This window comes from Papilio machaon, chromosome 22, assembly GCF_912999745.1.
Source record: "Papilio machaon chromosome 22, ilPapMach1.1, whole genome shotgun sequence".
Taxonomy (NCBI): domain Eukaryota; kingdom Metazoa; phylum Arthropoda; class Insecta; order Lepidoptera; family Papilionidae; genus Papilio; species Papilio machaon.
The window spans coordinates 1661880-1685361 of NC_060007.1; the positions used below are offsets into that span (position 1 = coordinate 1661880).

General features: G+C 34.8%; 1 protein-coding gene across 2 annotated transcripts in view; it reads right to left on the reverse strand.

The window, feature by feature from the left end:
• Positions 1-474: 474 nt before the first annotated feature.
• The window catches only part of LOC106712581 (protein kibra), a 73527-nt gene continuing 50519 nt past the window's right edge, over positions 475-23482 (reverse strand). The window contains exons 1-18 of one of the 2 annotated variants that reach the window (XM_045683496.1): positions 16191-16752; positions 14558-14666; positions 12511-12685; positions 11489-12334; positions 11170-11299; positions 10855-10957; positions 10568-10669; positions 10146-10247; positions 9520-9637; positions 8608-8785; positions 7389-7542; positions 6983-7074; positions 6538-6683; positions 4007-4117; positions 3283-3396; positions 2631-2780; positions 1443-1613; positions 475-887 (exon numbers count right to left, since the gene is read on the reverse strand). In XM_045683496.1, coding sequence (XP_045539452.1) covers positions 554-887; positions 1443-1613; positions 2631-2780; positions 3283-3396; positions 4007-4117; positions 6538-6683; positions 6983-7074; positions 7389-7542; positions 8608-8785; positions 9520-9637; positions 10146-10247; positions 10568-10669; positions 10855-10957; positions 11170-11299; positions 11489-12334; positions 12511-12685; positions 14558-14666; positions 16191-16748 — 3693 coding nt within the window. In that variant the 5' untranslated portion in view covers positions 16749-16752 and the 3' untranslated portion in view covers positions 475-553. Of the gene's footprint in view, positions 888-1442; positions 1614-2630; positions 2781-3282; positions 3397-4006; positions 4118-6537; positions 6684-6982; positions 7075-7388; positions 7543-8607; positions 8786-9519; positions 9638-10145; positions 10248-10567; positions 10670-10854; positions 10958-11169; positions 11300-11488; positions 12335-12510; positions 12686-14557; positions 14667-16190; positions 16753-23482 lie in introns of those variants that run through there. The other variant, XM_045683497.1, reaches the window with a different exon arrangement.

Here is a 23482-nt window from a genome sequence, read left to right on the forward strand (position 1 = left end):
ATAAATAAAAAAAAAAAATTAATAATAAAATAATTACGTAATCATAGAAAATTAAGACTGTATATAATTTTTTGCGATTAATTTTAGTGTAATTTTAAAACATAATTTTCCTTCAGTCTTAAATCCAAAAAAAAATCTCATTAGGCAAATAAATCACAGATATATGCGATTTTTAAACGGTGCCATTTCCTTATATCATTTTTTTTTTTACATAAATTAAGTCACTTAACTATATTAAAAGTGTGTGAGTCATTATTTCAAAGCAAATATTAAAAAAAATAATTTAAAATAATAAACAAAAATAAAAAATAAAGTATTTTTTTTTGTTTATTAAAAAATTTTTTTTTTATTTTAGTAATAAAAAAAAGTATTTTTTTTTATTTTTTAATAAATAAAAGTATTTTTTTTATTTTAGTGTCCGCAAAAATTTACTTTCAATTTAAAAAAAATATGTAAAACCAGAGACAAACATGGAATTGTAAATAAAAGACCATAAACTATGGGTCTATTGTATAAAGAATAGACAATAACGACTCACAACTTTCTTCCTCACTCAGACCTGAACCCCAAGCACTCTATCAACAACGAAATCATATCTAACTTCTTCTTTTTCCTTCTCTTCTGTAATATTCAGTTTTTCTGCTGGAATATTCTCGAAGTGAGGTTCAGGGTTCAAACAGGGGTTCTTGCATTCGACCACCTGCTCGTTAACATCCGAGGTCTGGTTTGGTTCTCTTCTCAGTTCGTACGAGGTCTTAGACGACCTGCCGTCTGGGGTCCGTCTCTCTTCAAGGTCACCTTCCCACTCCTCCCCGGAGAGGTCACCCTCTTCATCAGGCGGGATCGGGATGACACTCTTTGTTCGTGTGAAGAATGCCATCTTTTCTCTGTAATGAAAATGATTTATTAGTGAATTGAATTAATACACTTTAAATAGATAGATCATCCGTAAAAATGGATCTACATTTTAAACCCAATAACTTCGATGATGATTTTTACGTATACTTTTAGTAAAAATTTAACTTAAGTAACTGTGAGACCTTTTCTTTTTAAAAAAATGTGATATTCAAATTTAACTTAAGTAAAACTTTTCTTTTAAATGTGATAAATAAATTTAACTTAAGTAAACCTTTTTTTTTTAAATGTGATAATCAAAATTTAACTTAAGTAAACCTTTTTTTTAAATGTGATGATCAAAATTTAACTTAAGTAAACCTTTTTTTTTTTAAAAATGTGATAATCAAATTTAATAGAATTCAACGGTTTATTAACAAGTTTCTAAAAGACATGTTTAACTGTAACATAAATATTTTTGGTGGTTTAAGGCCGTTGTGCACAGTTCCCCCCCCCCGCTCTCCCCTGGCATCATTATATCGCTTCATGTTAATGATGTTGTGTAAGGTAGATAGTATAAAAACCCAGCAGGTAGGATGAATACTGACTTAAAAGTGACAAGATCAGGTCTCTTGGCGCGGCGCAGGCGGTATATCTCGCGTGCGGTCTTGTGCAGTAGACGTGGAGGGTCTGCAGGTGTCACCAGCCTCCGCAGCGCCTCATCCTTCGCCGCCCACCTCGCCACACCTGCGTCTCCACCACTACACGCCTCCTCCAGCCTGAACAATACACCGTTATATTATAAAAAAATCTAATATATAAAATTCTCGTGTCACAGTTTTCGTTGCCATACTCCTCCGAAACGGCTTGACCGATTCTCATGAAATTTTGTGAGCATATTCAGTAGGTCTGAGAATCTGACAACATCTATTTTTCATAACCCCCCCCCCCCCCCCACCATTTTTAACTACGCGCGGACGGAGTCGCGGGCGACAGCTAGTATAAAATAAACTTTTATTTCGGATAAGTTAGATCCATATAGTGTTAAAAAAACCAGATCCTACAACTATGTTGGTAAAAATAAAATAAAACAGTTCATATTTTGTTACCAGGTTATTTGAAATGTATCTATGAACAATTCCTAGAACAGCTGAGAGTCAAATCTCCATGCTATGGATGCTCCATACATATATTATAAATTGACGCTTTACACTATAAAGGTAGAAGAAGGCTAAATAAAGTATGGATGGATTGTGTGAAAGAAGATATGCGTAAGAAGGGGGTAAATTAAGATATGACGGCTGATAGAGATGTATGGAGTAGTACATACTATGCCGACCCTTAATAAGGATAAGGGCAGGTTGATGATGATGACACTTAGTCTAGACTTACATATTTGTTAGTTATGTTTTGAACACAAATATGTTTGAATCAAATGTCATATTGTATCTTTGTTCGCATTTGGAAAATGTCTTTATGGATTTTTTTGTAGACATAACTACAAGAAAATTTTCATTATGTTTGAATACTAATTTAAAACTAACGTTTACTCGCGACTACGTCCGCGCGGAATTTCTTTTTTTCAAATTATGTTCTACATCTGTACGAAATTTCATCAAGATCCGTTTTGCCGATCCGAAGTTACTTCAAACAAACATTCATCCATCCATCCATCTAAACTTTTGCATTTATATTTTAATACATGTATAAAATAACCAGCTGAAAGACGGAAATCTGTTTACCAACAATTTTTAAATGTATTAATAGACATTTTCTAGTTGTAACGTATAACATACCTCTTTTTGAGTTGTGCCAATGTTGAGATCTCAGCTCTGAGATCTGCGAGACGAGCATGCTGCGCGCGCAGGTCCAGTGTCAGGTCCAGTGATGTACGTACTCCTCGACCTCCGCCACGAGACACACGCGCACCTCGCACACGACCCCATCTACACATACATCGTATTACATACAACAAGAGAGAGAGAGAGAGTGTGACTGAAAGAGAGACCTTCTTCAATTTAGTAATGACAGATTACAATATATTAATTAAAAATCAATGTCAAAACTAACAATTTCAACGTAAATCTTGATTTATGTAAGTTAAAGGTTTTTTTATTCGCCAAAATGGCGAAGCGACCGCTACCCATAGACATTCGCAATTGCAACGTTGCCTACCATCAATTTACGAAGGAGGAGACGCACAAAAAGAGAATATTTAACCTTCCTATGCATCTCCTCCATCAAATCCACGTCCCCTTCCCATTCTATCCTTATAAAAAAAGGGGTGGGCAGTGAAAGAGGACTAAAATTAGTCCTCCAGCACCACACTCATCAGACTGTACTTGGAATTACTTCCACTTGACGTCTGTCTTCTGTGTGCCATTGTTGCTAGAAAGGTATGTCATAATACATATGACAAACAGTATGACACAGTATATGACACCGTACCTGAGAGATCTGCGCTCGCGCACACTCCTGTCAAAGGGTATACCAGCAGGAGGCTGCAGAGAGCTGCGCCGAGCGTACTGCGCCATTGACGAGTCAGACTCGGAACGGTTCAGTCTGAAATTATACATAAATAAACTTCGTCAGGACAGAATTTAAAAAAAAGTAGCCAATAACATGCTCTCGTGTATTAGCTACCTTCCCATCAAATAGCCGTCAAAATCAGACCAGCCGTGTTGGAGATTACTAGGCACAAACACAGCCTAGCAGACAAATCAATAGACAACAGACTAAAATTTTTTATTTCATACACTAAAATTGTACTAATATGTATAGATAAATACGATGAAAATTGAAATCAGAAGTTTAGCTAACAATAGCTTTTACTGCACCTGTTCTTGTCTTTTCATATAACCATAGGCTTTCACTGCTGAAACAATTTTAGCAATGGAATCCCAAAGTTAGGAGAAAAAGTATGATAAATAAATAAACGCACTAGTAGACAGTTATCCTAGATCTATATATATAAAAGAAAGTCGTGTTAGTTACACTATTTATAACTCAAGATCGGTAGAACTGATTTAGCTGAAAATTGATGGGGAGGTAGCTTAGAACTAGGAGACGGACATAGGAACTTTTTTATCTTGTGTGCATTTTTTTTTACTCCGCGCGGACGAAGTCGCGGGTAAAAGCTAGTATTATTTAAATGAAATTGTCTAAAACTAACCTGCAAATATAATGTCCTTTGCCGATGCTCTGCGGTTGTGGTGAAAACGTCTGAGATCGTTTTATTGTTGCTAAACGTTCTTCACTGCTCGCATTCGCTTGTTGACTTTTTCTACATAAAAAAAAATCTTTTAAAGATGTTATAGTTTGTAATGCCGCACTCAGAATCCTTAATGGGTAATTAAGTGAGATTCTTAGATGTCTGTCTAAATCGAAACTAAGGGAGATCACTTAAGACTGAATGCGACAGATATTAAATTAATTTAAATTTTTCATCACAAAAACTAGTGCATTTTTTTTTCGACAGATGTTGTTTTAAAAAAGATAATAGATTATAATTTTTAAAAAGATTGTCAATTTAAACAACACAAAAACACATTAATTCATACATCCACATTGTGCCAAAATACATGCTTTTCATGCGTTATCATGCCTTTATAAAATAAAATATAACCACATGCTTATATTTTACCAAATCTTACTAATATTATAAATGTGAATGTTTAGATGTATGGATGGATGTTTGAAGGTATCTCAGGAATGGTTTAACAGATCTTGATGAAATTTGGCACAGAAGTAGAACATAATCTGGACGAACACATAGGCTACTTATTAAGTTTTTTTTTTAATTTCGTGCGGACAGAGTCGCGAGTGACAGCTAGTTATAAAATAATTAAGATTTTTTTTATTAACTAACAAATAATTTATCATTAAAACAAATGGTATGCTAATATATTTTTCTCTGGCTAACTCAGAACAGTCTAACAAATTTTTTAAGTTTAAAAACTTTATATGCATTTTTTTTTTCAATCGAAATATCCTGCAATTTTTATTTTCATCAACTTTAACTAAATCTTTCACCTTTATCCGTTCGCGCAGTTTCCTAAAAAAAGTATAATTTTTTTTGTTTCAATTATTTTATTTATATACTAGCAGTTGCCTTCGACTTTGTGTGTAATAAAAAAATCTAGTAATAAATATAGCCCATAACATCCAGGAAAGTGTACTTCACAACAGTGAAAGAATTTTACAAATCAATTTAGTAGTTTTGAAGCCTTCAATGCTAAACAACCAAATCTTTCTTCTTTTTAATATAAGTGTAGATAGAGCAATATTAGCGATTTCGTCAACACAAAAAGTAACCTATAACCTGCTCGCATACATCAGTTACATTCCAGTTAAAGTCCCATCAAAATCAGTCCAGCCATTCCGGAGATTACCCGGAACAAACTCATCCTTGCGGACGGACAGACAAAAATTGAAAAAAACATACATTAATTTTAAACAACGCATGAATCATGTTTACGAAATACATTTTACAATTTTACATAGACACTAATATTATTAATTGTAAGGATTTGTCTAAGATTAGATATAATTTAGCTAATCTACTAATATACTAATTTCTACCAAATATATAAAATATTACCATATATGTGGAATTTATAAAACTTAATAGTGCTTTTAATATAATTTAATGATGAATGAATCTTAAAGTCATAGCAAATATGAAATAATTTAATTTAAATTGACAAATAACTTTCATAATGTTGCCATACTACAAGCTATCCCACATATAACAAGCTGTCGCACGCGACTTCGTGCGCACGATTTTAAATAAAAAGTTAATAATAAATAGCATATTTGTTCTTTCAGACTATGCTCTACCTTTGTCAAATTTCATCTAGATCATCTGAAACGTTCTAGAGATACCTTATAACATCCATCCATCCAAACATTCGTATATATATTAGTAAAGATAGCATACTAGCAGTCATAATACAAAAAAAAATCTAGTTTAGTTAGCACATGAAATCACACACGACACAATGCGAACATACCTATTTATATATTTATAAACTATGTACAGATATTGGACGGTTTTTTTTAAATTATTTTTGTAAAGTGGTATCCTCGTGAGGCCGACCATCAGCCTCCACTCGCCGCAAGCATTTTATATATCTGTCACCAAACATATTTTTGTACATATTTTTGATACTTTTGTACACAATTATGTACAAAAAAAAAACATGTGAACTGTAAGTAATTTCGTTGGAATCTATTTATATAGATTCCAACGAAATTACTTATAGTTAGTTTAGCTAAGTAAATAAATGTACATGATAGCATTGACCAAATATATTATTATCTCATACATTCTCTTATGAAATAAGCCAATATTTAGAGTGTTTGCCGTTGGGCCGATCGACAAAATGAATGGGAAAAATCTCATTGGTCCGATTAAATCCAATAGAAACAATCAGACCAATAAGTTTTTTGTCTATGATTTCAAATTCCTTGATGGGAAAAAATCCTATTTATCCGATTTATCAGTAGACTGAACGGCCCAATGGTAAACAAAAAAATTTTTAAATCTATTATACCCGTAAAAATAAATATAAAACCTCAACCTATTGCTTACCATCAAGAAAACTACAAAACCCAATAGTTATATCCCAACACATTAAATAACACCGTCAGATTATAAACTAACGATTATTACAAGAACATAGACATGTGTTAATAACTAACCGTCTATGTAATTGTCTTGCTCCCTCCGGGCAGAAGTTGCATTCTGTATTTGTCTCTTTCTCTGCCGTGGTAGGGTGAAGGAATTCCTCTTCCAATGCGATATCCTCCTCAGGAATGTAATCCTCGAAGGAATCTTCTTCCACTATCTGGAAAGTTAGTTTATAAATTAAATAATTGTTCCTAAACCTAACACTTTGTGTAAATTATTCTTTATTTATGAATAATAAATACCTCCCAGAGTTCATTAAACGTATTTAATTTAAGTTAGTCAAAATTTAAACTTAACACAAATTTGAGACTGAAATTGACAGTTTTGTAAAAAAAAAAAATATTTATAAAAAAAATTTTTTTTTTTTGGTAATGATAATTTTTTGGTAATATTTTATTTAAATACTGGGAAAATATAGTTCTTTGATTTGTATATTATTTAAAAATGTCAATATACCTGATTCAATGGTTCTCTGGATTCATCATCCTCTGAGGCAGAGTTATCTCCACAATCCACATTGCACTCCGCACCAGTCATACTCTCGGGACCTAAGATAATATATTATATATTAACCTTATTAATATTTGTATGGATGGATAAATAGACGGATGGATGAATTTTTGTTTGAAAGTATCTTCAAATCGACTCAACAGAAAAGAACTCATATGTTAATTCCATGCAGACGGAGTCGAGAGGTATAGCTAGTGTTTAATACAATTCAATATTAAAATACAATTATTGAATTACTTACTAACAAATATCCATCCATCCATCCATCTAAACTTTTACATTCATAACATCAGCAAGAATAAGTAAAAAATTAACACTTTATTTTATCATAACATAAAAAAACAAAACTAACCTCTATTTCTAGTTAGAGTAGATGTCTGCGAGGAGATGACAGTCGACTCATCTGAGCTCTCATCTCGTCTCATACTACGGAAGCTGAGTACATTGTACCACTTCTGAGATACTGTATCCGCGTCGAAATCTGCTAGGCTGACTTGTGCACAACCCTGCAAAGGATATTCAACTTTAACACACATAGATATAAGGTTGATTATTAATATGATGTGGTTAAGTCAGAAAATAATCGCTCTCGCCCTGTTTTTATCACATGGCACTCAAGGCTATCGCCGAATACTCGAATTTGGCTAGTTATAATCATAATCTAGATAATCTAAAAAAACTTGAGAGGTGTGTTGGGACACCCGGATGGAACGAAGTTCCTTTCAACTAATTAGTGAACGAACCAATGTTTATTCTATGAATAAAAAACTTAAGTCTTCACAAGAAGTACATTTTATTTCTATGAATTTTCGTTATATATTTTCACGTCGTTGCCATGGTGAAGTAGCGCTCATTCGTCGTTAACATACTTACTATAGCAAAAAGTGTCGTGACAACTTTTCGTAAGAATTTTTTCCGTCTAGCCCCCTTTCACAACGCGCGATAAGGAACTTCGTTCCAAAAAATTTACATTTCAACAGTGAAAACCCATAGTTAAAGGTAGTTCAAGGTAAATAATAAGGTAGGTATTAAGCTTCATGACACTGTAAGTGTTTCTTTTTCTTTAAACGACTATCACAATTTTCACTGCGACTGCAATTTTTTAAACAATCCTGGTTGCTCCAGTGGAAATATTTTTTTATAAAAATCAGTCGCAAGTTCAAAAGGTATAAAAGTCCCACATGGATCTTATAAAAGTTTTTTGTTGACATTGACATTGGGTGACAAGTTTTAAGGGTTACCAGTGTGTAAAAATTTATGTTACAACTTTAAAAATATTATTTGTAACTTATTACCTAAATTCTTCTAGTAATTCCTTACTATTTAAATGGATACATACAAACATATCAGCAAATTAACTAATAATATTAAGCGTGATATTTTACAGAATTTCAAAATGAAAATGGCAACACTAAACCATACATTTATCCCTACTTAGTCAAAATTACATATTTTCCGACTATCAGAAGATCCTTATCAAACTATACTACTAAAATATCGTATGGGTTGTACCTGAAAAGGGTACAAAGGGTACAAAAGTACCAGGGGAACATAAGAATGTAGGTACTAACGAGACACTCTGTGCCAGCTGTGAGGTTGAGCTGCAATGTGGCAGCTCGGAGAGCACGAGGTCCCACTGCAGCATGCTGCAGCTTGCGCCAGGCCAGTGTAGCTCCGCGCCATGCCAGTCCAGCAGTACCAAAAGCCACGCCCCCTCCCCCACCCACCACTAACGCGCCACGGACAGCACTACACAATACATTATATCAATTAATCTTATTAAAGAATCAAAAATAACTAAAATAATCCATTAATCGTTCATTTCTGAAACCAAATTTACCAATAATAATTTTTTTTTAAAGGATTTTGGTCTCAGAAACCAACTATAAAAGTATACTTAGACGTTAACTTTCTACCGCACACCAAAATTAAGAACTAAATTTTATTCTGGGGTAAGTAGCTATCAAAATAAAGTGATCAAAATTGCATGTAACTTGCATTTAAATGGTAACTATTAGGCTCCTTATTACGAGTAAGTCTAAGTAAAATTAGACATCTTTAACTTATATAGGAACGACTAAAACATACACGTCCATATGTCTCATGTCGGCACCGACTAGTAAAGCCAACCCCCCGATGGGTTCGAAACTAGTCGGTGCCGACACCAGACATATGTCAGTGTTTTAGCCGTTTCCTATTTTAGTTAATGATAATGTCTCACGAAAGTTTGAATAATTTGATTAGACATCTTACTAATATATTAAAATCTATATATATAAAAGAAAGTCGTGTTTACGTTACACGTCGTTACACTATTTATAACTCAAGAACGGCTGAATCGATTTGACTGAAAATTGGTGGGCAGGTAGCTTAGAACCAGGAAAAGGACATAGGATAATTTTTACCCCGTTTTCCATTTTTTATTCCGCGTGGGCGGAGTCGCGGGTAAAAGCTAGTATTAAATATATAAGAAATCAACTTACACTTCAGTGCCCATATCAATGTATAGAGCGTGAAGGTTGCGAGCTCTCAAAATGCCGATCTCCAGCGCGCTCTCGTCCGGACAGTAGCGCAATTTGATTTCAATTTGTGCACTGTTCACTGTAATAATAATAATAATTAATAAAAATAGACTAAATAAAGACTAAAAATCTGACTCGAAGGACCATTTTACATTTATTCAATTTCAAGACATTGTTTCAAAAAAAAAATTAATGCTCTACATTATTTATTATTCAATACTTGAGTTACAAAAAGGAAACACTTTATTGTTTTTATTGAATAGTCTCCCAAAACTACTGAACCTATTTGAAAAATTCTTTCATTGTTGTGGAGCTACAGTATCCCTATAGGGCAGTGTTTCCCAAAGTGGGCGATAACGCCCCCTTGGGGGTGTTTGAAACCTAGGAGGGGGCGATAAAAAGCCCAAAAATGGGGGGCATTGAAATTCATTAAAGTAATGAAATTGTGGCTCTGAAATATAATTGATTTTCAAAGAAGGCGGTAAAAGAAAATAAGTTTGACAATCACTGCTGTAGGGTATAGACTATTTTTTTTTTCGAGCGGACGATGTCGCGGTGAAGTGCTAGTAGTAAATAAAGGTATATACCGGCGTTGGAAGCGTCTCCGCCTTGTGCAGCCTCAAACACTCCGGAGTCACCCGCCACTGACTCGTCACTCACTGCCGCTGACACTGATCTAGTATTTGTACCTGGAAATTATACATAATATGAATATTTCTATCTTTTTGTTACAACAGGGGTAGACAGACTCAAAGATAGGTTTTTGATCATATATAATTTGTTTATAAAGCTATGAATCTTAGTAATATAAATGCTGAATGTTTGGATGTATGGATGGATGTTTGTTTGAATATATCTCCAGAACGGCTCAACAGATCTTAATGAAATTTGGCATAGATGTAGAACATAGTCTGGAAAAACACATAAGCTACTAATCAAGTTTCTTTTAACTAATTTAGGGCGGACAGAGTCGCGGGCGACAGTAAGTTTAAATATATTTGTTACTTACCACTAGAAGAGGGAGTTCTGGGGGAGAGCGGTGGTGGGGGTGTCTCCGATATGGGGGACAGTGGTTCTCCAGGCCGACCTGGGCCTTGCAGCTGTACTGGGACTGTGACAAAGTTTTATATATTAATAAATATAATAATCTTTGATTTAAATGAATAATATCCTTGCTCGAAGGACCAATTAACTTATTTTATCTTAAGATAGATGGCGCTGAAATAATAATTTACGAATACAGTTATAATTACTTTAAGTATAATTATGTACGATATTATTTCAGATGGTACTGACTGGTGGCATGTCCTGTGACCTCGTTCAATCCTGTGGCGACACCTATTCTCATCTCCGCCAGCTTTTCCTCCAGCTCTCGCTGCTGTCGCCTTTGTCTTTCGACCTGGAAATTATATATATTGATTTAATAGGAAATTTAGTACGTTAATAACGAACTTAACCAACTAATTAAAGTTAAGAATAGTAAATTTATAATACTTAATTTTCCCTTTAGTGATTGATTGACAACGAATTATTAGTTATTGAAGATGATGTAAGGATTTTTTTTGTATATTTGTAACAGGGTTTACTTGTCGTTTGTATGACGATAGTTACCTGTGTGTATGAGGGCGGCGGTGGCGGGCTGGCGGAGGACAGACTGCTGCGAGGAGAGAGGGAAGGCTGCGAGGCAGAGCTGCCAGCCGGCGTCACGCTGCCGCAAGGGTAGCTGGTACCACGTAGAAGTCTGCAGATACCAAGATTTTATCAAACTGATGGTTTCCACTGTCAAAACACCTATTAATTCTGTCTTGAATGAGACTAGTATTCAAAATAATAATATAATTTCAGGTTAAAGCACTAACCTGAAGTCATATAATTTAAATTAGTAAATTGTAGTCTACAGTGAATGCATAAGATGTATGTTTTTTCTTACCTTTCAACTCTCCGATGAAGATCAACCATATCGATTGGTTTGTCAGTTTGTAACGAGCTCGCGATCTGCGGCCCTCCGTATATATCAGTGAAACTGATTCCGGAACTTAATGACCCTTTGCTACTTGCAGTTGATAAAGAACCTAAACTGGAACTACTCGACACTGACAAGGTACTAGCTGACAAAGTCTTTAGTTGACCTTCCAATGTTGTCATAGAGGTCAACGCGTCTTTTAACTGTTGAAGAAGTAATTGTTTCTCTTCGTGAAGCTTTAATCTATCCGCTATACATTTATTCGACATTTCAAAGGCATTTTTCAAGTCTTGCTCCAACTTTTTACATTCAATTTGTATATCAGTCATTTCTTGTTTAGATCTAGTCCGAGGAGTTATACTTCTAAGTTCTCTTAGCAACTGCTCCTTTTCTTGAAAGAGTAGGAGACGGTCTTTGTCCGATTCAGCTTGTCCAGGTTGTACTTTGTCCTCTAAATCGGCTAGCTGTTGCTGTATCTGTTGTATTCTTTTTCTAGCTTCATCGTATTGTAGGCGAACCCGCGCCATTTCTGCTAGCCTGGTACCTATGGGTACTAAATCGGCGCACAGATCCGTTTGGGATGCTGTACTTAACTTCTCCTGAGGAAGACTTAATGTTGACAAATCAGGGGAAGCTTCGCCCAGTTGAAGACGAGTTAGATCATCTTTAAGCTTGGCGAGAGACTGCATGAGATCTGCCTTCTCTTTCTCACCCGAGGTTAAGGATTTTTGTATGTTCTTCAGTTCCGTCATAATAGCTTGAGCCTCTGTTATGTTGTAGCAGCCCTGTTGAGAGCTTAATTTTTGTTCCACTCTGTAAATATAGAAATATTGTCCTAATAAATAAATAGGTCTCTTCAAATCTTGGTAATGGAGCTAACGTGGTAGGCTAAATATCTAATGGAATTCAGTTTGGTTACTATTATTCTATTATTCCGTCTATTGGTGGATGTTGAATGACTCTGGGTATAACTTAAAGTGTGTACTTACTCAGCGAGTGTATCCACACCGCGTCGTGCACTGGCGACTTCAGCGCGCGCTTGCCTTAGCTCCTTTCGGAGCTGAGCGACCCTGCCGCGCGCCTGTGACACCTCCGCCCGCAACACTTCGGGGTCATGACGAGATGTTGTCGACGTCGTCGTCATCGAAGTCGTCGATGAACATACTGCAATTACAATTACTTTATTTGTACCACCAAAAGAACAAACATTAGTAACCCTATTATAATTAAGTTAAAAGATAACCAGATGAGATATATTTTATAAGCTTTTCATCAAATTTTGTAAATTTGGTCCACTGATCTGATCATGGCTCTGGAAGGTGACCATAGTTACTTCGCAATGAAGCGACACAGCCTCATCATTGGGGCCGTTTAAATAGTCTTGACGTGTACTTTGTCTTCTAATTATTTTATTTTCTTTTAATTAACAAGAACATCATAAAAGCTTATTGTTAAAAAAACTTTTGTCTTTTAATTTGTTAAGTATTCTCTAATTTAATCTATGTAATAATTAAAACGGTTCCATGAATAATTTTTTACACTAGTATGTAAGAGTAAAAGGTATTTGGAGAATGTCACATTACTCAACCACAACGGAATGCAGTTCCTCGTCAAACTGCGACAAACGCAATAAAAATTAACTTTTAGGTCAATTCTTTTGATTGAGACCCAAATAAGAAACAGGCAAATCAAAACAAACTTCACAATGACCTGTGGAAGGGTTACACCTTGACATTTTTTGATACCAAAATGGAAGTAAATCTTTACATATCTTGCTTAATTTTTTATTATCTAAATGCCATATAATTTAAAACTTAGTATAGATTACTTATATAACTTCTCATAGACTATTCATTTTACTTAAAAGTTTTTTTAATACATCGAAAAAACCATCAAATCACGGTTCAAGTTCAAAGTAAAATTTGCAGCGCTATTAAATATTAAACTATAAAAATTTTTCCTGTACAATCCACATAAACTTGCAAATCTACATATCGTTGCATTCTTCCGAGTACCGAGCCACCGACATATTTTCGCGTAGCAGAATTCCATCACGGTTCGCAGTAATTATTAAATGCATCCTGAATCATTATTATAATAAATCAATACATAATGATGACTTCATAATGGAATGGATTCATAAATAAATATAGGTATTACGATAGATATTGTGCATGATCATTCATTCTATTCTCCTTTCGAATGGAATGAATGAATGGAAATACAATCATTCGTTATTTAAGGACATATATTTTTCTTATCTATATATATAAAAGAAAGTCGTGTTAGTTACACTATTTATAAGTCAAGAACGGCTGAATCGATTTGACTGAAAATTGGTGGGCAGGTAGCTTAGAACCAGGAAACGGACGAATTTTTACCCCGTTTTCTATTTTTTTATTCCGCGCGGACGGAGTCGCGTGTAAAAGCTAGTATACTATAAATTGGCACCGGCCAATTCTTGCAACAGATTGTGGTTGCTGACGTCTACCACTGTTTAATATATATAGCTGTCGCCTTGCCCGCTACTCAGTCCGCGTGAAATTTAAAAAAAAAAAACTTAAACTGTAACCTACGTGTTCTTCTAGACTATGTTCTACATCTGTGTCAAATTTCTACCAGATCCATTGAGGCGTTCCGGAGATACCATCAAACAAACATTCATCCATCCAAACTTTCACATTTAGAAGTAAGATAAGTTTGTAAAGTCATATACTTTTCTCTTCCACATAAATAGATGGATGGATACATACGAGTATATCGACTCTGGAAAGCATAAACGCTGTAACCCTTGAAATCGCGAATATGTTTTTCACACGTTAATAACTTCAATCATTATCAAACGATAATGATTTTATTATAGGTTAGCACAAACTACACAACATTGCTAAATACCGCATGCTTGTAGGCGTATCAGCTCACGAGTTATCATTTTTTAGCTCTCCTGTAAAGTTCATACTTTCGGGGTTATAGCGTTTACGCTTTCCAGTGTCGATATATAGGTATGATAAATAAGAAGGATAGTAATATACTCACGACTCGTTCTGGAAGCGGCGAGGGTAGACAGAGCATTGTTTAAATGCTTGTACTCGTCCTGTGCGAGGCATAACCTCTGCTTTTTTACATCGTACATCTCCCGTTTTGCCTGTGGACAATAATAAGAAATTAAAAGGCGGTCCAAGGGTCAAAACACATGTTTAACCAAAGAGTATCTAAAAGTATTTTTGTAGTAATACAGATAGTGTCCCTCAAAGAGAATAAAATATGTCTATACAAGTAATTCGACAGTGGAAACCCACAATAATTATTGCTAGTGAAACACTAAGAATAGTAGAATAAGTATAATACGACGTATTAAATTTAATATTGGATAAAAGAGGGATTTTTACAAAAAAAAAAAAAACAATTTTAACAACCTTTATAAACAAGAATGTAAGAAAAAACTTCTTTGATCAAAGATTATATCTCGCTTTTGGTTATAATTTTATTATTCGTCATTAATTTTTTGCTACCTATAATAACGCAGAGGCACCCGACGGAAATTACACCCGCGCCGGACAGAATATTATTTTTAATTATAATTAAGAAGAAAAAAAAAACATTCTTATCCGAAGTAGCCTTTGCCAATGTTGCCTACTAAAACTATTTATGGATCACGCAAATACCGAAAACTGTCGCAATCAAAAATTCTACACTAAGGTCTTTAAAACCACTAACTTACTCTAAGTTCAACAGAAAGTGTTGAGTTTTTATAGAATAGATTTAAAGGTTACAATATGTAACTATAACTTTGAAATGACTTTATAGTCGAATTTAAACTTAACCTTACTTTCCCAGTATCATTTAAATTGGCTTTTGATAGGATGTCGCTACAAAACGTATAAATTTTGAGAATTTTAACATATTTAATACTGTTTTGGGAGGATAATATAAGATTTCACACAGTAATTTATGAAACAAATATATTGCTTTTCACACATGCGTTGTAAACTTTCAAGATTTTTAAGAAATATGCCGAAATGGACAAACAAATGAAATCTGCTTTATTCAAACTACAGTAATTTACCACGTGCGAAATACGTGATAATGTCTTATGATTTTAAGATATAGGACGGTCTAAAAAAAAAATAAAAAAAATATAAGCACTCATAGACGTAATAAAAAAAATAGAGAAAAAAAAGAATTATTAGGATTTCATAACTTTTCTTACATAACCGTTATACGATGAAATAAATCTGATAAAAAATAATTTTTATTTATTAATATTTGAATAAGTATTTAAGGTGAATGGCGAATCAAAGCGTATCAATGTGAATCTGCGTAGGTGCGATTGAAGAGGCCTCCGTTGCCTCGGTCAGTCGCGGCGGTTCAGATTCACGCGTCGGTTCGAAATTCATCGAGTCACCACCAAAATTAACGAGTCATTAGAGCGAAATTCCGCTGTTCAATTTTTTTTGCGATGAACATAAATACAGTGGTACAATGAGCGACCACTTTTTGTATGGAATGCGTGCAAAAACATGACCGACACTGTACGCGTATATATCCTGTTCTGCTTCGAACAAATTCGTAATATTTATTTAGTTACGAATTTATATTTCATATTTTCGATTAAGAATATTTGATTTAAACTAGCAAACCAAATTATTAAAAGATGTTAAATATTTACAGTGAAAAGACGAAGTGATCCTGTGAGTCGTCCGGCACTCTGCAGGCGGCTCCAGGTGTGCGGCGGGCACTGCGGGAAGGTGCCATTCCTGCTGAGCAGTTGAGTTGCTACGTAGCCCTGGCCCTCGTAGTAGGCTACCTCCGACACCGGCACAAGCCGCACTTCCGCGGACCGCAGCTGCCGCACCGACAGGATGTTCTCGTATATCGCCTCATCCTCCAGGTTCTGGCCCTCCGGACACAGTCGGTATCCGAACTCGCGGCTGATCTCGTCTATGTTCGCGTACTCCGGGTTCTTGCGCAGCTCCTCCAGGTTCTGGTACTGAGGTTGGTCCAAGACACGCAGGCCGGGAGGCTGAGTCGTAGTGGGGCCCACTCTGACACCGTATTCGCGCACCATGCGGGCGACGCGGCTGTCTTCTGGGCAAACAGCGTTGCGTGACATACGCGTGGCTGGCGGCCCGGTAGAGGCGCGCGCTCGAAACGGCTCGGTGTCCTCGTCCGGACCCGGGGGAGGCGGCTGGGACCACATGGCGAGCGCCCGCCGCGACCGACACATCTTAACCCCCAAAAGGGCGCGCGTCGACTGGCGAGCGCGGGCGCGCGGCGCCGCTCCGTCGGAATGCGCCCGCGCCGTCCAAAGAATGCAATCTCGGACGCATTTCGGAGGTCGATCTCTCCGCAGGGCCGCGGGCCGCGTCCCGGCCAGCGCCCATCTGTCGCAACGCAGCGCTAACGGACCCCGTCGTCGAGCCCCGTGCCTGTACCTCATCTTCACAACGCGAATCCTCCGACCTTCACCGAATTATTACGACCATTGCCATACCGATTAAACTTCACAAAGAAAGTAATTAAAAGCACCACAATAATTTATATCCGTAATCCGTTTTTATACGTAAATAAACAACGCATCGAGTCTATAAATAAGGCTCACAAAAGACTTATAAATTTTAATAATGATAAACCTGATTGAAAGACATTAAGGCATCGCCGCACGGTTGTGTCGAAGGCGTGCACCGTCAGAGGTGGAATGCAAAAAAGCAGTCAATTTCACATGTGTCCGTGCGATGCTCATTACGCACTGTGACAGTGAGATTTTCTCGGATTTTCCACATAATCGATTCACACGCCTTTGATAATGGAATGTACTGTGGTCGGTTTCAACAACGTCTGTCTTGGTATAAATGTAATGCGTGGTTGATCAGGAATCGTTGCTCACGCATTCATAATCCAGGTCGGCATGCGATATGTGAATGACCGTCTGACGAAGCTTTACTTTTTGGTATTGCTCAATTGTTGTAAACCAAGCCTCATCATTACAATAGCAACTTTGTTTAACCGTTTTACTGTTAAACTAAAAAGACTCTATAAAGTTTTATATCTTGAATTATTCAAAAGTTCAAAAAGTATGTATAAAAATTCTTGCCTTTATTTAAGACCTGAACAAAATAGTCGTATAATTTCGTCTTCAATGTAAATATCAAAGTAAATAACGAGGTTCCAAACATAAAATAAAATATCCAGAAAACAATTTGGCCAGCTGCATTCCAGACTCGAATAGTAGTAGCGTCTATACCGAGAAAAGATCGGTAAAAATTCAGGTACAGTCAGAAATAGAGGCGTCTGCATTCAATAAATGTTAACGCAATGGAATTTCCGAGTGACGTAAATAACAAGCATTTCTTAACCGTTACTTCTGCATTACTTGTAAAGGGTACTTGTTATTAAAACTATCATTACTACCCAAGTAATGTTAATTAAAGTTTTCTAACTTGAAGTTGAACCTTTGCGTCTAAAACAAAACAAATTTTCTTGTATTATTTTTCTCATCGACTAGATCTAATTTCCTCTGAAACAGTTTCAAAGTTATTATAATTCCTAACCAAGATTTAGTAGCTTTCATCTTAGACTAACCATAAAGTATCGAACCTTAGTACCTTTATTGGTTAATTTAAAGTGTCATTGCGAGTTACTTAATAATGTTTAATTTCTCCCAACTTTCTACCAACTCCCCCTACGACATAACGTTATAAAACTATAAAATTTTCCTGTCACAACATATGTAGGCATTTTATAGTCGCATAAACAAAATCGGACAATAAAATAATAATAAAAACTGCTCGTAAATTAAAACCACTGGCCGTTTCCTAATACTTTAGTGAAATATTTTAGGAGATGTACGGTTGTAAGATATTATAAAATTTATTATAATGTATGCCGAGTTGTTTTACTAAGGTTATCTTCATGATAAACAGGATTCCATGTTTTGGACTAGACTTGAAGTAAAAAGTTTTTATTGCGGTTGGTGTTTTTAAATTTTATTCACGTTTAAAAACAAATATTATTTACTTTATCTGTCATATTAAAGACGTGAAAGTTATTTTTTTATTATACTACTTCGTGTTTTTTTTAAATAATTATTTTCTTATTGCTGGAATCTGTATTGCCGTGGGGGTTTTGAGCTGCACATCTGCCTCCCCCAGACCGGTTACTTTTCGACTCATTCTACCGTTCAACTCTCTCTTTCACTCGTATACAATATCATGAATACAGCCGTCTCATTCCCACTAGTGCATCAGCGGACTAATTTTACGTTTTTTTTTTTCTTCGTTCGTCTATCTATGAAACGGACGAAACCCCCCTCTTTTATGATTTCTTTTGTTTAATGGTTTTACGACTTGCATAATAGAAAATGTTGTATAAAAATCTATTAGTTTTATTACATCCTTATTAAGTACTGCATTTGTATTATTTCTTGGAATCACAAAAAATATTATCCAAGAATAAGTGAGTAAAAATGTAGGAATTTCTAAGAGAAACTTCCATGTACGAAACAATGGGTTCAAAGTAGGAAAATATTACACAATCGAAGACTCACAAATCTTTACATACAAAGTTTATTGGATGTGTAGTCTTACTGTAATCGGATTAACACTGGTTATATTTTAATATACTAAGTCGTAAAATAACAAATTTGAAATTCAAATATTAATTTAAGTTCATAAAAAAAAGCTATCATTTATCTGAACCTAAAGAGATTTGTACACACATAACTATGTGTTGAATGGTCCTCACTTAAGTGTAAATTTAGTACTTAAAAACTACATTTAAGTAGGTAATAACTGATTTTGAAACTAAGCAATTCTTGGCAATTTTGCCATTGAATAACGCGGAAAATCTAGAACATTCTAAAACCATAGAGTAGTTACAATTAGATGAGACACATCCGAAAATCTGTATGTGCCCTCTGGCGGGACGTTTAGTTTTTATTGCGTTGAGATGGCGATGGCGGGCAGCGGGCAGCGGGCCGATGCCAGGCCGACGCTTGGATGCGATTAAAATTCCTGAGATGCCTCTCGCCGTACCCCGCCAGAGCGGGGCCACAGACCATATAACATATAGACAATATTTTTGATAAAAATACTGAATTTTCGTTCTCAATACAGTAATAACATAGTAGTAACCGTACCCACAAGATAGGTCGTTATTGGCGTGAAATATGAACTTCACTTTTGGCGCCGTAATAGGTCATATTCATATTATATAATTTATTTAATTCATATGACATGTCTAAATATTTTATAGTGGGAACCAAAGATAGTCAAGATCGTCGAGATCGGACCAGCATAAGCATGTGGTAGAAATTTAACATCGCAATATGAAGCCAAATTCCCTATTTTGGTGGACATCAGTGGGCACTAACAAATTTAACTTAAAAAAATATTCTAAAAGGTAAAAGAACGTTTATTAGCGGCTTAAAAAACAATTCATTACAAAAGCACGGTTCATTCTTATTTTTTTATGTTAAGTTTCTTATTAATCGATTATGTTTAAATTGGGGGTAAGTGGCGCCATCTAGTATTGAAATTTTAAAATATTTTCTAACAGTTCTATATTTTTTTAATTATAGCAAAAAAGTCCGTTTAAATCAACGTAGTAATATGTACGATAAATATAAAATAAAAATGGTAATGGTGATAAAAAATGTCACTTGCATTTTTCCAAGGCTAAATCTATGTAAGATTCGGTCTTAAGTGAAAACGCAATTATTAATATAGCATGTTCTTAGAAGACGCGTGACAAACAAGTACACCGTCTGTGGAACCATGCATGGGTCGGGAATCGAACCTGTCGCAACATTTGACTTCAAGTACCAACGTTCTAGGAAACTATGCCACGACACCTATAGCAAACGTGATAAAAATAACGTAATGTACATCGAAGTTGAACTACTTGGTTTTAAAAAATTGCGAAAGTTCATAACAGACATAGCTGGTTATCAAAACGTAAGCATCTCAAAGACAAGAGTCAAATTATAAATCAAAACAAACGACAAGGAAAATAAAAAAAACGAATAATACGCCGAAAAATTATTCATATTTCTGAGGCAGTCTAGCATTACACGCGATTATAACTCAGGGTTGCCAGAGAAAAAAAACTCGAGCATAATTAATACCTGGCAGCTAAACTTTAAAAGTCGTCAGTAAAAAAAAAAATCCAATTTGCAGTATACAATTTTTACTTGAAACAACTGCTCCCCAGTACAGGAATAACGGACTTAAAATACCGGACACCTGGCAACCCTTCGAGAGGGAAAAGAGAAAAAAGAATAATAAAAAAAGCACACGACAGAAGGCCGCGGCGGAGCGGCGCGGGCGCACGAAATGCGAGGCTTTACCTTTTCGTTTTTTACTCTCATATTCTTATTATTGGGCCCGACCGACCGCTCCCGGTGTTACGAGAGAGGAATGCGCCATAGACCTAAGCGCACGCAGACGCGACACCACAGTTTTTAACTTCATACAAGTTTACACTTTGGAATAATATTAAAATTGTTGTGGTGATTTATACAAGTGAAAATAATAAAAAATAGCATAAATTCCAGATTCCAATCTCTTTAAAAAAAACACAAAACATTAATAAATAGCGAGAATCGATTACATATGAAAATTAGGGTTTTTAAACCAGATTTTATCATTTAATATTATTGGTCGCATATTTTATGAGTAATTATTAATCCAAGATACCCAAATAATAATTATATAAACAAATAATTATTCATTCTAAAGGCATTATCTTCCCACAATATTTCGTATACAGTAATCCAATATGTAAAGTTTTTAAAAACCAAATCCCTTTCATAACGTCACAGCTACCGTATAGCTTATTATAAATTCATTTCGAGAGTTGTGACCATAATCAATACCATAAATATTTTTTATAACCATCGACGACTAGCACGTTGGAACTAATCATTACCGTAAACTATAATTGAAAAAATAAAAAACAAAAAATCTAATTTTGACGTGGAAAGTTTTTTGTAATACTGGTTTTGAAAATTCAGTAATCTGTAGAGAATTTTATGTGAGTTTCTAATGTTGAAAGACTAGTACTCTTGTACTGAGATAGTATATATGTTTGCGAATGTTTTGTAGATGGAACTCCTCACTAACCGTAGGTTTCTGAGTCCAAAATCTCTATATAAAACATATCTTCATCCCTGTCATTATCTTAGACAAAACAGAGATCACAATATGTTTCAAACGGAGATTTTATTCTTAGGAACCCACAGTAATTATACCTTCATTGGTAAAAGTATATTGTAACATCGACAGATGTTTTCCTTATTGAATTTTTTATGGTGAATTCTGCGTACCAATACTAGTAATAGTAAAGATGAACAGATCTACCTGCGACCTTCAAAATGTAAACACTCGGGGAATGCGGGTAAAAAAAGGGAAATGTTCTCGTGAGAAATGGTATAAAAAAAACTGAGCATTCTTTGTCAGGGGGATGGGAATCGTGCGTTCCTGGTATTCGCGTGCCACAGCACATTGTTGGTTGTGGAAGATCTATTTTTTATTATATACACTATACATAGGTGCAGTTTTAACTAACATTCGGTAACAAACTAATATTCTTTTAAAAACATAACAATATGTTGTTCCATTTATCAAAGAAGAAGAAAACAAGATGTTTTTAGATTTAGGAAGCCAAATAAATGCTCAATATTTTTCGCATGTCATCCGCAAGTTCTTAAACTATTATGTTTGTTTGCGTGTGGCACCAGACTGGGCGCCGGTCTTACAATCTGTCGTGACTTCAAATCCTTTCTGATCTGATTATCAACCAACCGTGTCAACTAATTGTTAAGCGTGTTGTTTGTTGCAAAACTAAAAATAAAAACTTTACTAAAACCTTACTCTTTCTTTACTTGGCAATGTTTTTTTTTTTTTGTAGAAAAATCTAATTATTACACTAGTTTATAGCAAAACTTAAGTTTCTCAAAATAGAAACAAAACTAGAAAAAATGTCTAGTGTACTGCCAAAGTCAAATCTTTGACATCTGTAGGCCTAGTACAAATATTTGTGACAATCGCCATCGTATCGTCGTCGACAAAATTTCTATAAAAATTTGAACAGCGCCCCCTATAGGATGTATAATATACCAACAAACTCATACTAATTTTGACATAATTAACGATAACGATACCCACTGCTTATTTCATTATATTAACATTTTGTATGTATCAAACACTCGTTGTATATAAACTAAAAAAAATCAAAAATAACAATCAACATGAAACGATTTATCTTAAATCAAAGTGCGCGATACTTGCTTCATACTTCACGCATTCTAGTTCACAGTTCAAGTTCAGGGTCGGAACAAATCAAAATATCTGACATTCCGACTTCTAAGAAGGCCACAAGCGAATGTAAAATTTGTATCCATCTGTTTCCACTACAAAAATATCCAATCCAAAACTTACATATTTAGTTATCTCTGTTTTGTTTAAAGAATATGAGTGAGATAACGATAGTTTTTTAAAAGTGATTAAGCAATCCACATTAAGTTTAAGTACAAAAAAAATACGCACACTACATACAAATACATTTGGGTAAGGTAGAATTTCTGTGTTAAGACTTTTAACTTGACTTTTTGAGTGTAAACATTTTGTATTTTTTCTTTTTTCAAATTAGTTTTATCTAAAAAAAAGGAATTTATTCTTAATTACCAAAAATATAAAAAAAATCATAAAAAAATTAATATAATAGTTTTAAGTATGTACGGTTTAAAAAACACAAATAAGAAAAAGGTCACCTACCTCTTTAAGGTAAGTGACCTTTGATGTTTAGACCACGTATTAATTATAAATACAGAAAAAATAAAGAATCAAACATCAATTTGGATCATTGTTATTTCTATAAAATAGTTTGCATTAAAAATGTGAGTAACGTTTATATTTTTTTAGATAAGTGTTAATTTACACTTGGAAATGTAAAGTAATATAG